The 15,648-nt window shown below is 34.5% G+C and overlaps 1 protein-coding gene across 2 annotated transcripts in view; it reads right to left on the bottom strand.

Moving 5' to 3' along the window:
- The window catches only part of PLOD2 (procollagen-lysine,2-oxoglutarate 5-dioxygenase 2), a 95,808-nt gene that overhangs the window by 35,729 nt on the left and 44,431 nt on the right, over nt 1–15,648 (bottom strand). For both annotated transcript variants that reach the window (XM_025870280.2, XM_025870288.2), the window contains exons 3-4: nt 13,849–13,985; nt 3,006–3,169 (exon numbers count right to left, since the gene is read on the bottom strand). In XM_025870280.2, coding sequence (XP_025726065.1) covers nt 3,006–3,169; nt 13,849–13,985 — 301 coding nt within the window. The remainder of the gene's footprint in view (nt 1–3,005; nt 3,170–13,848; nt 13,986–15,648) is intronic.

Below are 15,648 nucleotides of genomic sequence, written 5' to 3'. Positions count from 1 at the left end.
TCCACTGACCAGTTGCACAGAGTTGTAAAGCCATTAGGCCTAATCCTTAGGTTGGAATTTTACAGCTCACCATGAAAGAAATGTTATTGAGCATCCTTTGTTTTATATATAAACTATAATAGAGTGAGTTTTTACCACCAACTACAAATCAGATACTCGTTTTGAATAAACACATTCCCCAAATTAATTGACACAAGAGAGGGAATAATGTTTGCCAAGGCTCCTAAGGGAAAAAGTTACTAGGAAAAGAACAGAATAAGACAGAAGAATTTTCTTCCTGACCTTCTAAAATGCTCTTTCTTGGATCCTTTGGAGAGGATTCACTGTTTCTGGGGGAAAAAAAAAATCTCTACTACAGTGGTTTTAATGTCAGTGCCGGTGATGCTAACAAAATCAAAGGAATGTTGGAAATGCCACTGACTGCAAACATCTCAAAGAAATTCTATATCTAGGACATTTTGGGAATTTTTCCTTTCCTTGAACTAGTCATTACTGTACCTGCTAAACCATTTTCTGGCCAGATTTTTTGTGTCACAGTCTGGAGAAAGGAAGTCTAAAATTGGATTGTTCCCCTTGGCCTTCAAGCATAAGCATTAAATTTGCCAATAACAGTTGTCTATAAAAGACACAGACAACAGGATCATTTTTCCCCTTTTTGAATCTTCCTCTGCATTTCAGAAATGCAGCCAAGCTGCTATGTTTCATTGACATGCAATACTTTTAAAAAGGGACCAATGTCACTCCTGTGAATTGAAAGAAAACCTAATTTTTTACCCTCAAAATTAAAATTTCCTTGTAGGAATAAAAGAATGAAAAGAAATAAGTCCGGGAATAATACTGTTAACCTAGAGAAAACAAGACAAAATGAAAACATACTTAAACCAATCACTGGTTGCTCATTTTTGTTATTTTCATCAAATTAAAAAATCCTAAAACACTGAAAAATATGCATTTTTAATTCCTATGACCCATCTACTGTGATGAAAAATATGTCCAAACAGTGACACATGACATTTTCCAATGGCTTATATTGCTGTTTTTCAAAAATTATGTTTCCTTATCCTTTTTATAAATCTATTTCAAAAATGAAAAGAAATTTCATCTATTTCAAAGTATGTGAGATATATTTCATATGATTTATATTTTTTATTAAACTGCCATATTATTTCAAACTAATAAAGTTTATAATATTCTGAAATTTTCCTGATTAGGAAACATGTTTTCTTTCCATGAAAAACTTTTTTCAACTAAATGATATAATCATAAACAAAACTCTTGTCCCTTAAATAACTGTCAATATACCATTCATGAAATTACATAAACCTTTACTGAATATATTTAGATTTCCTAGCATCACTTTCATTACTATGACTACAGAAAGCAAAGATCATGTTTTGATGTCCTTATATGATCTCTTTCCCACTTAAAAGCACCTTTTCCTTAATTAAACTAGCTCACAAAGGCACTCACTTGCTAGTCTTCTGCTGTTTCCACAGCACTGTGCATCTGACTGAAATTTAGATTCCTGAATAGATACGTCACTATCTAGATAAATTTACATATGATATTTTACTACATATGTCATGTTTAGAAAAATTAATAAATGTAAAATAAAACTTCTCCCAGAGGTCCATAGCTAAATGGTTTTTAAACTATCTAAGACTTCAGATAAGTTAAAAGTTAGCCATGTGTTACTGAGAACCTGACAGTTTGGAAGCAGAAGTTGCACCAATCCATAAATGAGGGTTCAGACAGAGACGTCAAGAGTGGGCAACAGTCTTAGGAGAAGCTTCATCAGCACATAAACTACAAATGTAAGAGGAAAAGATGGCTAAGGCAATGATGTCGGAGTGACCAATCTGAGAAAACCTAGGTTCTGACTTGAATGTGGAAGTAAAATCCAAAGGTGGTGGATAGATTGGGAGAAAAATAAAATGGTCAAGAGATCTCCCAAACGATAAATTGTGGTTATCTTGAGATGGAGAGAAAAAGTGAGCTGAAACTAGGCAATACAAACTGGAATTTAAGGTTTCAGAAGTGCAGTATTTATAATGGGCTGACAAAGCTCCAAGGTACAACGACGGGAATGGGTTGCTAAAATATATTGCAGGTAAATAGAGCTGGAATTGAGGCACCTCAGAGAAATTATATTACTTGCTAAAGGTTTCATTTCTATAAGTGATTTGAGCAGAGCCTAGAATCCAAAAATGCTGTTACCTCAAGTGGTCCTTACTTGAACTAGACTGAATAATATGAGTTATAGACATGCAAATCACTCCCAAAAGTTTGTTTTCCCAACGTGGCTTGCAATTTCCACCCAAATTGTTTTTCTAACATGTTCCCCATCCTATTTGGTTATGTCTTCTGGTCATATGTTTACATTAATCCAGTCTAAGGAAAACATTTTGGAGTCATAATAATGTCCAAAGTCAAGTTTTATTTTATTTTTTGGACGGAGAGGGGAAATGTGATAATTTGTTCCTTTAATCCATGATTAAAGCTAATGCAGCACTTTATACCCACTCAGTGCCGAGCTTTTTGTCTAGTGATTTCAAGACAAATCACTCATTTACTCTGATATCTTTAAAATATACATAAAATTAAGTAATGCCTGTTTTTATAGCTATATAATTAGTTCGCCCTAAGGGAACTTACTAACCCCATTATCCTATAGCCAGAAAATTCTCAATGAAACTATAATCAGAAGACCCGAAAAGTCACTTAAATTGGGGGAACATGGATTTTCCACTTACAGTCTGGAAATATTTACACCACTTAGTTTTGTTAGGAGCATCAAATGATATGACATGTGGAAAATCTTTTGTCAACTACAAAACCCACCATGGATTCTAAACTGATATTATTTTTTCATAGTAATAAAATGATAATGGTTATTTAAAGCTTCAGGTCTATAGTTACATATACCAAAAAAAAAAAGGTTGTTTCATCAATCTTTATAATTTTCTGTGACTAGCATTAAACTCCTCTGCCAGTATCTTACCCACCTCCCGAATTCAGGTAGCGTTTCCCAATGTGCACAATGGGATACTTGTCTGCTAGTCTTTTATCTGGCCACAGAATTCCATCTGCTGCAAACACCACTTTGTGGTTTGACTTTTGAAACTTTTTTAGAACTTCTTCTGGACCACCAGCAAATATGACATTAAAGCTGTTTAATGAGGGGGGAAAAAGAAGTTTTAAAATACACTTGTCAGAATTTAGGCACATAAACCAAGAAATACTCACTAATAAAGTTAGAATTCAGAATCCAAACTAAGATTAATACCAACGATTTACAGAATATTCCAATTTTCCCTCAAGTTAAATTATATAGATTGTACTGTTATTCATATTTACATTACATTGGCAAATGAAGTCCAAATAAAGACAACTTTTTTAGTACTAGTCTTAGCATCCCCTCAAATCAAAATGCTAAAGCAGCGCTGAAAGGTTGAAAAGTCAATAACTCACTGTATAACTTAATAATAAAGACATAGTCATTGACAGAAGCTGCCATTATAACTGCCTAATATTTCAATGTAATTTGTACCCATCCATTAAAATTTCTGAAGATTTCATTATCTTTAACACAATATGTTTGACTACTAAATGTCATCTATACAAATTTATATTTGAATCATTGTTTAGCCTAAAATCTTAAAATAAAAGTGTTTAGACAAGTGCATCTTTTTAAAGCTCAGTAAATTTGAAAAAAAAAAGTCTAAAAGTTGACACTATAATGTCTATGGTTTCACTGATTTTTCTGGAGACATTATTGCTCATTGTTCATTCACAGAATGACAATGACTTAACAAAATAGGAAGTGTAAAACCCACTACCTGATATGCTTCCACTCTGCAATAAATTCTTTATTCTTGTTACAAACACAAATTGTTTTGCATCTTTTTTTTTTCACATCAGAGTACCTCAGGTCCAAAAGTTTCTAAAGATGATAATTTATTGACCTAACATCCCACGTAGCAAACAATAAGAACAAACTAACGTTCACGAATTCGGCACCAAGTCTTCCTAACAGCCGATAGTCCAGATGCACTGCTGGGGTATGTGAGTGGAGGAGTAAGGAGGCTGTCCCACATTCCTATCCCAGCCACACTTGCTCTCAGCGAGCCTGTTAATATGCCAGGAGGGTAGTACTGCATCAGGCAAGATTTAATAACTTTCTATATATGAATTATTTTATCAAAATAAAACACACTATTGCTCATCTCTATAAAAGTAAACTTCACCACACGAAGTTTTAAAAATTACTTTAGCAAGAATAGTGCAAGTTTATTCTTGTGGAAGAGATGATAACTGAGCCCCCATATACATTCCCAAGCTTTATTTGAATAATGGAATCCCCCTGTGCTAACCAGGCACATGGCCATCCTGCTGAAGACTACTCTGAAGCTAGATGTGGCCAAATTATTAAGTCTATCCAGTAGAATGTGAGTGGGACTGGTGTGCTTCTCTAATCTCCTGGTCCTGTACTTTAAAAAGAAGTTGCTTGCCCTCTTCTCCTTCCCTCTCTTTCCCTTTCATGGTGAACTACACCTCCCAAGTAAAAAATACTTGACATACACACATCCTCACCATATAGTCCACTTCTGAATCTTAAAGTCAAACTAAGAGAGTTAAAATATGACTAATGTGCAACTAAATTTAGTAATTGTACCCAGCCAATTTTTTTAAAGAGTAAAAATAAGGTTGGGATCAGAGAGATAGACTATTTCATTTTATATTGTTCTAGAGGATTTAAATTTTATGATGTGTTTTTTCTTCAGTTATAGAAAATATTACCTCAAAATTAAAACATATCTATATATACAACATTTTGGTACATAGCTTTTTCTTTCTTCCAGAATCAATTGGCAAGCTTCTGTTAATACTGTTAATAACATAATCACAAAGAGACTCAGGACATACAATTTAAAGTCTGCTAGTTGGGTTTTTAATTTCAGCTCTGCCCTGAGCTATCTGAGTAACCTTAAACCAGTTACTTAAACTCTTTATGTTTCAGTTTCTTTATGTAGAAAATGGGGGAGGGGAGAGCTTATCAAGTTATTGAAAAAATTAAAAATTAAGAATACACGGCACATTATAAACACCCAATGGAGTTAAAAATTAACATTATTGTTACTAGAAGAAAGAGACTGCAGTAATGGGAGAGGCAGGAAGAAAACTCACTTTTAAGTTTATACCAATCTGTAGTTTAAAATAATTTTTATTTTTATATACACATGTGTTAAGATAAATTCTAAATCAGAATAAATGTGTTCTGACTAAAACCTCAAACTAACTTTTCCCTGTTGATTTAAAAAACGGAATTAACCTGACTACACAAAATAATATTTATAAAAATATATCAATTTCCTCTTTTCCTTATAAACAAGTACTATTTAACTCCTCAGTATGACCACTTTAGACTTCTGCCTACTAAGATAATCCATCCTCTTTTCTAACAGGGGTAATTTCCTGAAGACTGCTAGTTGTTGATATATTATTTTTAACATTAAAGATTAGGAAAGAAGACCAGCGTCATGGGTAATTGAGCCATGAGAGGCAAGGAAAATAAATCAAACCTTCTGAGACAGAGATTGCCCTGCAAGTTGCAGAAGAACCCCAATACATTGTCTGGACATGGAAAAAGGGGCTATATATAATGTCAGAGAACCACATGATTGGACACTGAGGTCAACTGATTCAGAAATTTTGCAGGTAGCATTGTCTTTAGCGGTATAAATGCACATTTGGAAAGTGAGTATTTTCTGTCTTTATAACCCTAGTGAAGGGATACAGTATCTATCCTGTATGTCTCAAACTATTAGCAAAAGGCAGTAGCTTGAAAAGGAGGATTTGTAGCAACTTTTACTTTTATGATTTAGTAGTTTATAAGCATGCATTACCTTTATAACAAAAAACAATTATTTTAAAGCAAAATGTAAAGGCAAAAATTATGTTCACATAATTTAAGTAAGAATTTGAATAAAAATTTAAGGTTGCTAAAACTTTCCCAACATATTTTAGTGGCATTGTCATTTCTGTGTTTAAGTACTTTAGAAAAGTTCTCTAAATTGATTTAAAACTTTTCAAAGGGAAGAAAGTTTTTCTACTTAAAATTACTTTGGCCACAACAACCCAAATAATCAAATTTTTAAAAAAATGCACAACGGGGGCGCCTGGGTGGCTCAGTTGGTTAAGCGACTGCCTTCAGCTCAGGTCACGATCCTGGAGTCCTGGGATCCGGTCCCGCATCGGGCTCCCTGCTCAGAGGGGAGTCTGCTTCTCCCTCTGACCCTCCCCCCTCTCATGCTCTCTCTATCTCATTCTCTCTCTCAAAAAAATAAATAAAATCTAAAAAAAAAAAAATACACAACGGTCACAAAAATAATTCTCGTAGGAATTTGGTCCATTTAAATATGAAGAATAAAATAAAAATTTCCATAGTTAACTCTGGTAAATATTCCTGGGTCCTGCAAAAAGCATAAGGTCCCACCTTATGTGGTCACACTGAGTTCTCTAACAGACAAGCGTCTATCCTTCTGTGTTCCCTGTTTCTGTGGCACCATCAACCACCCAGTCACCCAAGTTGAAAATCTTTCTTCCAGCCTTGCCTCCTTCCTTCTTTCTATAGCATCTCTCATCAAATATTTCACCAAATCCTATTGATTCCATCTACTTAATCTATTTAGCATTCAAATCCTCTCCACTCTTTCTAGGAGACACTGGACTAGATTAATTCAAAAATCTTACAAGCCCCCACATTACCTACCTCCACCCCACTTCTGATAAGGACTGACTAATATAAACTCCTCTGGAAACCATTCCAGTTCCCAGACTGGATCAGTGGTTCTCAACTAGGTCTAGAGCAGGACTCTACAAATATTTCCTATCTAGTCTTTTACAGAAAATACTTTCAGCTTTGAGGGCAATATGTTCTCCCTCGCAAGGACCCAGTTCTGCTGTTGTGATGTAAGGGCAGCCAGAAGCAGTTGACACAGCTGTGTTCCAATAAAACTATTTCTAAAAACAAGAAGTAGGCTACACCATGGTTTACCAATCCCTGACCTTGGAATAAAGTCTAAATTAATCAGCACCACAATAATAACTTTCCATTAAATAACCTGTTCTGAAACCAGACTGAATTATTTGATCTGTCATCTGTGTTTACTCATAATGTTCCATCTACTTAGCACATCTTTTCCCAACTGGGTCCACACCTTTCACTCCTGAGGCCCATTTCCAGTCTCACCTCTTCTAAAAACTTCTAGTGGATCAACCTAAATGGAAAAGATCATTTCCTTCCTTTAACTCCCACAACTCTTTTCGTTTCTCCTTTCATGAAACATTTTATTTCTTGCTCTTCATGCTCGGAATGCCTATCTTACACGAGACCGCCTGCTCTTCCTTCTTGGGCCAGATCCACATCTTTATTCATCTGTGTATTCCCCTAGCCCTGTATTTTGAAGATAGTCAGTAAATATTTGTTGAACAAATGAATGAATAAATGAATGAATGAATGAGTCATCCCCAGTCTTAACAAGAAGCAAAAGCTATCGGGTAGCCAGAAAAGAAAGCAACAGAAGTGCACCCTAATTTTATTTATTTGTTCCTCCCCAATCCAACAATTTCTTCATCATCACTGACACAAACTTAAGCCAAAAGTTATAATCATCCACACTATTAGCAGCTAGTGTTTAAAAGCTTAAAGTCTAACGAAACTGAAGCACACAAGTAGCAACACACCTGATGTTTTCGTCTTTAATCATGTCCTCACCTTAAATACGTATCTTTATTTCTATAGATTATAGCACAAACCAGTACTAGGAAACCACTCTCCCCTCCCCCTGAAAAAAAAGGCAGTTAAAACTGTCAACCAGGGGACGCATGGCTGGCTCAGTCAGTAGAGCATGAGACTCTTCTTGATCTCAGGGTCATGAGTTCTAATCCCACATTGGGTGTGGAGCCTACTTAAAAAGAATAAGTAAACAAATATTTTTTAAACAACATTGACCCAGTCGAACTTGCAAAATAAATTACAATAAAATCATAGTATAAAATGATAAATAAATTTTCTGTAAGAATTTTGAAGGAAGGAGTAGGAATTAGCTCTTAAAAAGTAGGTACTACTTTAAAAACTAAATATTACTGGGAGGCTGTTTCCTCCAAATGGTATAGACTTTCATTTCCTGTATAGAATTCTTACTGAGGTTGGGTAGAGGTAGGAGTCAATGAGGACACTGCCGAGCTGGAGAGTCATTTTCTCCAGACTGTTTTCTGAGTGGCTAGTGCTACGTAACACCTAACAAAGAAGGCAGCCAAGACGGGAATGGTTGCAAGACATCAAACTGCTCAAGCTGCTAGCTACCTGTGAGGCCACAAGTCACCAGCACTTGTTTCTGGGTCAGTCTCCTTATTGGGAAAATAGTCAAAAGGTGGTTAATTAAATGAAAATTTCCCTCTACTTTTAAATAACAGTTAAGTTTATCTCTGCAACATGAGAACTTTTAAATCTGATACATATTTAGTACGCAGTAAGTATTCAGTAAATCAATGAGGGAATTAAAAAAATTTTAAAAATCCCCCAAACTTATGATTACGCAGCTACGACATGCCAATCCATATTGGCATTTTCTATCCATATACAGAGCTATGGATAGAAAAACGTATCCAGGGGGCAAGATTTCTGTCCCACTCAGCCCGTTTCCCCAACTCCAGTTCCAACCACAGGGGCCAGCACCATATTTTGCACATAACAGATACTTAATACACGTTTACTCAAAAGAACAAACTTTAAGGAGTAGGCAATGTGGTTTGGGAAAAAATTTTATATATATATATGTTATACATTATATACACACACATATATTTGTACACATACATACACAGTCAAAGTAATGCCATATAAGAGTATCATATATATCAATCTACAGATAAATAGATAATACATACACATATACATATATATACATCCAATGCTTCTTTTGTATACAATTTATTTCTTCCTCATTCCAACATACCCACTGATATATTCAGTAAATATTAACAAGAACATTTGAACAATTTGAAAAAGCAAAAATCACTCATTTCCTACATAATTCCTAAACATATTTCAGACTATTCTGGATGACCCAGAAGGCAGTGCAATATATTTAAGTAACAGCTAATGATTTTAATCTTTCCTTCAAAAAAGGGAAAAAAGAAAAAAGCAATACTGAAACTAAAAACTCTGATGTATTTTGGCCTTCCTTCATACTAATATAATGAAATGTTGTCCATTGCTAATGAATAGGTTCTTTGTGTCTGCGCATTTAAATTGTCATCACTGCAGGGAAGGAGGAGTCCATCAAATAAATCTGCCCTAGTTGGTTAAAATTATAGCCATCATACTTGAAAAGCTTTGCTTTCAGAAAATTTTTATTCTGTCTTCTGTATTAACTATGTAAGACAACATAAAATGCAGGCATGCTGGGTATGTAACCTGAACTATGAAAGGTATAAAATATTTATTTCATGGAATAAAATAGAGAGGATCTGGTCATCTATAAAATGAATACATATAAATTATATTTATGACAATAACAATAAAATCATAAAAATATTTTATAAACAACTACCAAAATGATTCAATAAAACAGAACCTTTGACAATTTTCTAAAAGTAAATGATTCTAAAGAGATTATGCCAACATGTGAATTTTTTTTTAACATCCAAACTTTTTTGAAGACATATTATGTCTTTCAAATTAGGTCTGTTCAGTTTTATTTGCAAAATTAGTATAATATAAGAATTCCTTGAGCGTGGGATCTATGTTTATCTCTTCTTTTGAAGTGTTAAGTTTAATGCCTGGATCACAGTCTGCTCAAGATATGTGTACCAAATGCAAAGCGAAAAATCTGTCCACTGATCTCACTTTCTCAGCAAAATAATAGTTAGTAGTCAAAAAAAGAAACATTGGCCTATATCTGGAAGATCAGAAGCATCATTTTCATGGCTTCTGACAATCAAAATTCGTTTTTCTAATGATTTCAATCTTTGAGATTTAGAAAATTTGGATGCTTTCCTACCTTTGTAAATCATTTTATTTCTCTAAGTGAATGAAGAAAATCAATCTTTAAAAACAGTTACAGGGAGCTTGGGTGGTTCAGTCGGTTAAGTGCTGACTCCTGGCTTTGGCTCAGGTTGTAGAATTGAGCCCCACATTGGGCTCCACATGCAGTGGGGATTCCGCTTGAGGTAAGATAAAGGAATTGACTTTGCAGTTTGTAAGCTTTTGCTATCTACCTATAGATAGGTATAGGTTCCTATTCCTCTGTTCCTCCCCTACCCTCTCTCCAAAATAAATAAGTAAATCTTAAAACAAAATTAAAAACAGTTTCAAAACACCCACCATATTTCTCCTCTTGGAAGATCTATTTCTCACTCTTTTAATGCAAGTTTCTGTTACCTAATATTTATCGATACCTTGCTATTTACCCAGACAATATTTAAATCAGGTACATCCCCAAGTTTCACTGTCTAGAAATAAGGACAATTAGAATCCAACATGGTAAGTGAATGGAAGCTAGCGATATACAAGCGGTAAGACATATGTATTAACAGAAAAGATTTGTATGACTAAGATCATCCCTGTGTTTTCAAACAGGATTACTTATCCTCAATCAATGTCCCCATACCAGAGCCAACTAGAAAACTATTATAATAATGGCTTTACTTTATATTCATTTTAATTCTATATAGGCTGTTGTATTGTAACATTGACTACCATTCTAGTTTTTTAAGTTCAGTCTTCCTTACTGCTACAGGTAGATAGCAAGAGCTTATAAACTGTAAAGTCAATTCCTTTATCTTACCTCAAAGTCATAAAGTTAATCATATTTAAACAAATACTTAAATGAACTGAGGAGTCTCTATCTACCAAAATCCTTGGGTACATATTATCATAGAGGAAATAACACTTTTTGGTGAGGCCAATAACCAGCACCAAACATGTCTTTTAAATATTTCATATATTGGGAGTCTTTCAAAATGTAGCACATCTGCATTCTGATTATTGGCATTATATTCAGCATCACCAAAAAAATAGAAATTTCTGCTCAGTCCAAATTCAAACTCAAATATTTACACCAACTTTATTTCTAATTACTTTTCTTCTAAAGAATTTTCTTAAGTCTAAAAGAAAAAGAATAAAAGAAATAACCAAAGTTTTTATTAGACATTAATGTGATACCCAAAAAAAGTATTCTACCACATGCTTATTTTGGAGTCTGGACTCTGCTGGTTTATAATTTATTGTATCTAGTACAGAACAAGCTTGTGGAGATATTCAATTTGTATCTAATTTATTCATAATAAAACACTTTCTGTTACATATTGGCCTATACATTATTCTAAAACAAGAAAAAAAACCTGTTTACTATATAATAATAATTAGATCTGACCATCTGTCTTCAATGTGACTAAAATAAAAGAAATACATAATTTGCAAGGTAATTCTAAAAGTAATGCAATGTACCTTGTAATAAAACTCAAAGTGTTTAGTTACCTTGATTAAGGTAAATTATAAAATCATTATGGAATAATTTTTCTCAAGGGAACTGCAACTACCATGCTACAATATTTGTCCTCAAAATCTTTATGAGCCAATTCCAAAAGAACTCCTCATACTCCTCCATTACAAGTCATCAAATTCATTATAATTATTGGTAGTTGCTCTAATCAAGGAGAGATTTTCAGCTTTACAAAACATCTAATTATATTCACACATACACACACATACATACACACACTACAGTATGAAATAACTTGAAAAAAATTTGTGATACTTTCTCATATGAATAGCTTCAGTTTTCATTTTAAGAACCCAAACCCTTGCCAAATATTTGTTTGTATCTAAATTAAATATGATAAACTTACCCTATAGAGTACATTTATAAAGTACATTTATAGAGTACATTTATAAACATCTAGTCTCTAACTTTAAATGTTCATCCAAAAGACAGTTTAGAAGACATATTCCCATGGAAGCAATGTTATAAAATTGTTTCCAAATTAAGGAGCACAAGGGATTATTTGGAGGTATTAGAAATGTTCTAAAGGGCACCTGGGTGGCTCAGGCGGTTAAGCATCCAACTCTTGATTTTGGCTCAGGTCATAAGCTCAGGGCTGTGAGATCAAGCCCTGCACTGGGTTCTGTGCTGGGTATGGAGCCTGCCTAAGATTCTCTATCTCAGGGCCCCTAGGTGGCTCAGTTGGTTAAGCATCTGCCTTCAGCTCAGGTCATGATCTCAGGGTCCTGGGATCAAGTCCCGCATCGGGCTCCCTGCTCAACGGGGAGTCTGCTTCTCCCTCTCCCTCTGCCTCTCCTCCTGCTTGTGCTCTCTCATTCGCTCTCTCAAATAAATAAAATCTTTCTAAAAGACTCTTTTTTCCTCACCCTCTGCCCCTCTTCCCCCTCATATAAATCTTACTGTTGTCTTTTTTGTCAAGCTGGATCTTAACATATCATCTAAATAAACAAATGCAACCTCAAGAAGTTTTAAGATATCTCAAAGTGTCCCTTTTCTTAAGAGAAACAACTGGCATCTAATTAAATCAGTTTCTTCTAAGGCTAAATCTTAGATTTGGGGGGGGAGATGGAATGGGGCAGGAGGGTAAAGGTAGAGGTTAAGAGGTTTTTCTGAAAACACAAAAGGAGGCTTGGGTGTCTAAAACCATTACTGGCACATATGTGGTAACTTTTACAAGGAGAATTGGCCTCAAAGTCAAAATCAAAACATATGTGTGGCAAGTTCAAGCTGACCAAAATGGTTGTTTGAAATCCACGGTAATTTTAAACCAAACATACTCAATATTTAATCTGAACAGTTATTATGAGCTTCCCACTCTTTTTTCAAGGATAAAAAATATATAATAATAGATTCTGCAAAAAAATTCCTGGTACACAAGCTGACAACAGCTATCCCACATTTCATGTTGCAAGGACAAGTTAGCTATAAGCAGAACTTTATTTCTTTCCTGGGAGACATTAGGGAAATTCTAAAGAAGCAAGTATACAGACGCTCTCAACTTTTAATGGTTGATGGCACCAGGACTTCATTATGTCTATTTTCATTTCAAAATTTATGTCTTTCTTACTTATATACTTGCATAAAAAGCATTACCCTTACTTTTATCTGCATTAATTTATGGTGTTGGATTTTCAAATTGAGGAAGAGATATAAATAATCTTTGCTAAGTTACAGAGGAAAACACAAGATTTAAAATGAGCAATCAAGGACAAAAAACAAAAAGGTAGAAAAAATGGAAGAGAAGGTAGCAACCACTAATGACTCATGATAACCTGACATTACAAAAACTTGCAGAAAGAAGATAAAGAAGGACAGTGGACACTTAAAATTAAGTAGAAGGAAAGTAAAACAATATACAAAAAGATATTCGCACACTAGAAAGGTTTTTCTTTTTAAAAAATAGGCTTTCTCACTTCTCACTTATAACTTTCCATGATCTGTTTCTTTCTGGTTGACCAGGATCCACTGAATTACTTTCCTCAATAGAAAAGCTCAACATGATCTTTCTTCCATCTCAAGTTAGAATTAAAACATGAATTTCACAAAAATGCTAGCTCATGCCATGTTTTTTCATTGTTGCTTACAGTAAATCATCAGATTCAATCCATTAAATAATTATGTCAGACCATGGTTTTATAATTATGAGTAAAATCTACTTTTTAAAACAGTAATTCCTTGAGAATAAAGTAATTTAATATATAATTCACAAATATGAATTTTGACACTTTTAAAAAATAATTTAATGTAAACTTAAAAATCCATAAATTATTTCTCTTACCATTCAGTAAACAAAACAACCAAATCCTCTTGATTGGCATAATGTTCCATGATTTCTTTCATTAATCTCACTTTCTGGCCCCCTCCAATCGTATTAATTCCATCACCACCTCTCCACTCTTCTCCTTGACCAAGGACCTATAAATGAAATCAACATTTATCACCGAGCAAAACTCAAGTTATAACAGTATCATAAAAGCTAGAAGTCATCAGCAACTTGTATAGTATGACACGGTATCCACTCTTTAAACATTTCACTAAATCACAAAATCACGATGCTACAGAGAAAAACACTCAATGCATTAGGTCAGGTCATGATTCTTCAATGTTACCCACCCCATAAAATGCCATTCCCAATTTTACCATTTCAAAAGTAGAGTCTAATCTAAGGAGATCAAGGGGTATGGGGGGCACAAACAATATTTCTCATATCTTATTTCTATTTGTTCAGATAAAATGAAAAAGAAAATACAGAAACTTTCCATAACTTTTCAATCTGGCAGGAAATCTGCATGATGAACACAAAGCTCAGAAACTCCTGAACAGGGCCCTTAGGTGATTTTCCTACTGAACCAAATGGATTGTTCAAGGAAAGACAGAGGACATTAGGTCAAATGTCACCTTCTTTACCTTATAAATCTTAAACTTATATTACTCTCAAAAGCTTAATAATAATTTATCAATGCAAGAAATTGCCTAAGCACAATTAATCAAAGCTAAACTTGTAGCTGTTCTCCTCACTGTTTGCCTTAGGCTCCGCAGTTGCCTCCCACATTGCAAGTGCATGGTAACACTGGGCTGCTTCCATAGTTTGGTGATTGTAGATAATGCTGCTATAAACACAGAGAGGCATGTATCCCTTGAATTAGTGTTTTTGTATTTGGGGGGGTAAAAATCCAGTAATGCAATTACTGGGTCATAGGGTAGTTCTAGTCAATTTTCTGAGGAACCTCCATACTGTTCACAGTGGCTGCACCAGTTTGCATTCCTTCCAACAGTACAAGAGGCCTCCTTTTTCTCCACATCCTTGCCAACACTTCCTGTTCCTTGTGTTTTTGATTTTTGCTATTCTGACAGGTGTGATGTGATACCTCATTGTAGTTTTGATTTGCATTTCCCTGATAATGAGTGATGCTGAGCATCTTTTCATGTGTCTGTTGGCCATCTGGATGCCTTCTTTGGGGAAATGTCTGTTCATGTCTTCTGCCTATTTTTTATATTGGATTATTTGTTTTTTAGGTATTGAGTTGTATCAGTTCTTTCTATATTTTGGATACTCAGTTCTTTATATATTTTGGATACTCACCCTTTATCAGATATATCATTTGCAAAAATCTTCTCCCACTCAGTAGTTGCCTTTTAGTTTTGTTGCTTATTAGAAAATAAATACTATTAGCTCCAACATCACTAAACACTGAACCAAATATAAACCTGGCTGGCAAAGCCCAGATCCTAGCCTCAGATCTCTAGTTATTACTTTATCACCACCTCTACTGCAGGTTGGGGATAAACGCTACCAAGAAAACTCAAAACTGATGTGGATCTGGATTCATTTGGGGGCTAGTCTAGGAGAATTATTAATTTAGTAGAATTATTAGTTTTTGCCCTAAAAACTGGCCTCCTCTGACCCTGTGATTTATAATACTTCCACTCCAAAACCCTTCTGGGGATTTCTCCAATATCATAGTAATACCAGACCCAGCCACTTCCAAGAGCCTACTCTGTGCAGTGCAGCATGCTAAGCTCTATTCTCTATTTTCTTTCCACTCCATCAGTGTGTCAAACTTTAGTATGCATCAGA

The sequence above is a fragment of the Callorhinus ursinus genome, unplaced genomic scaffold (assembly GCF_003265705.2).
Source record: "Callorhinus ursinus isolate GAN/ISIS: 27379988/994484 unplaced genomic scaffold, GSC_fseal_2.0 scaffold1, whole genome shotgun sequence".
Lineage (NCBI taxonomy): Eukaryota > Metazoa > Chordata > Mammalia > Carnivora > Otariidae > Callorhinus > Callorhinus ursinus.
The sequence above is the reverse complement of the archived record's forward strand: the minus strand, read 5'-3'. Positions and strand labels throughout refer to the sequence as shown.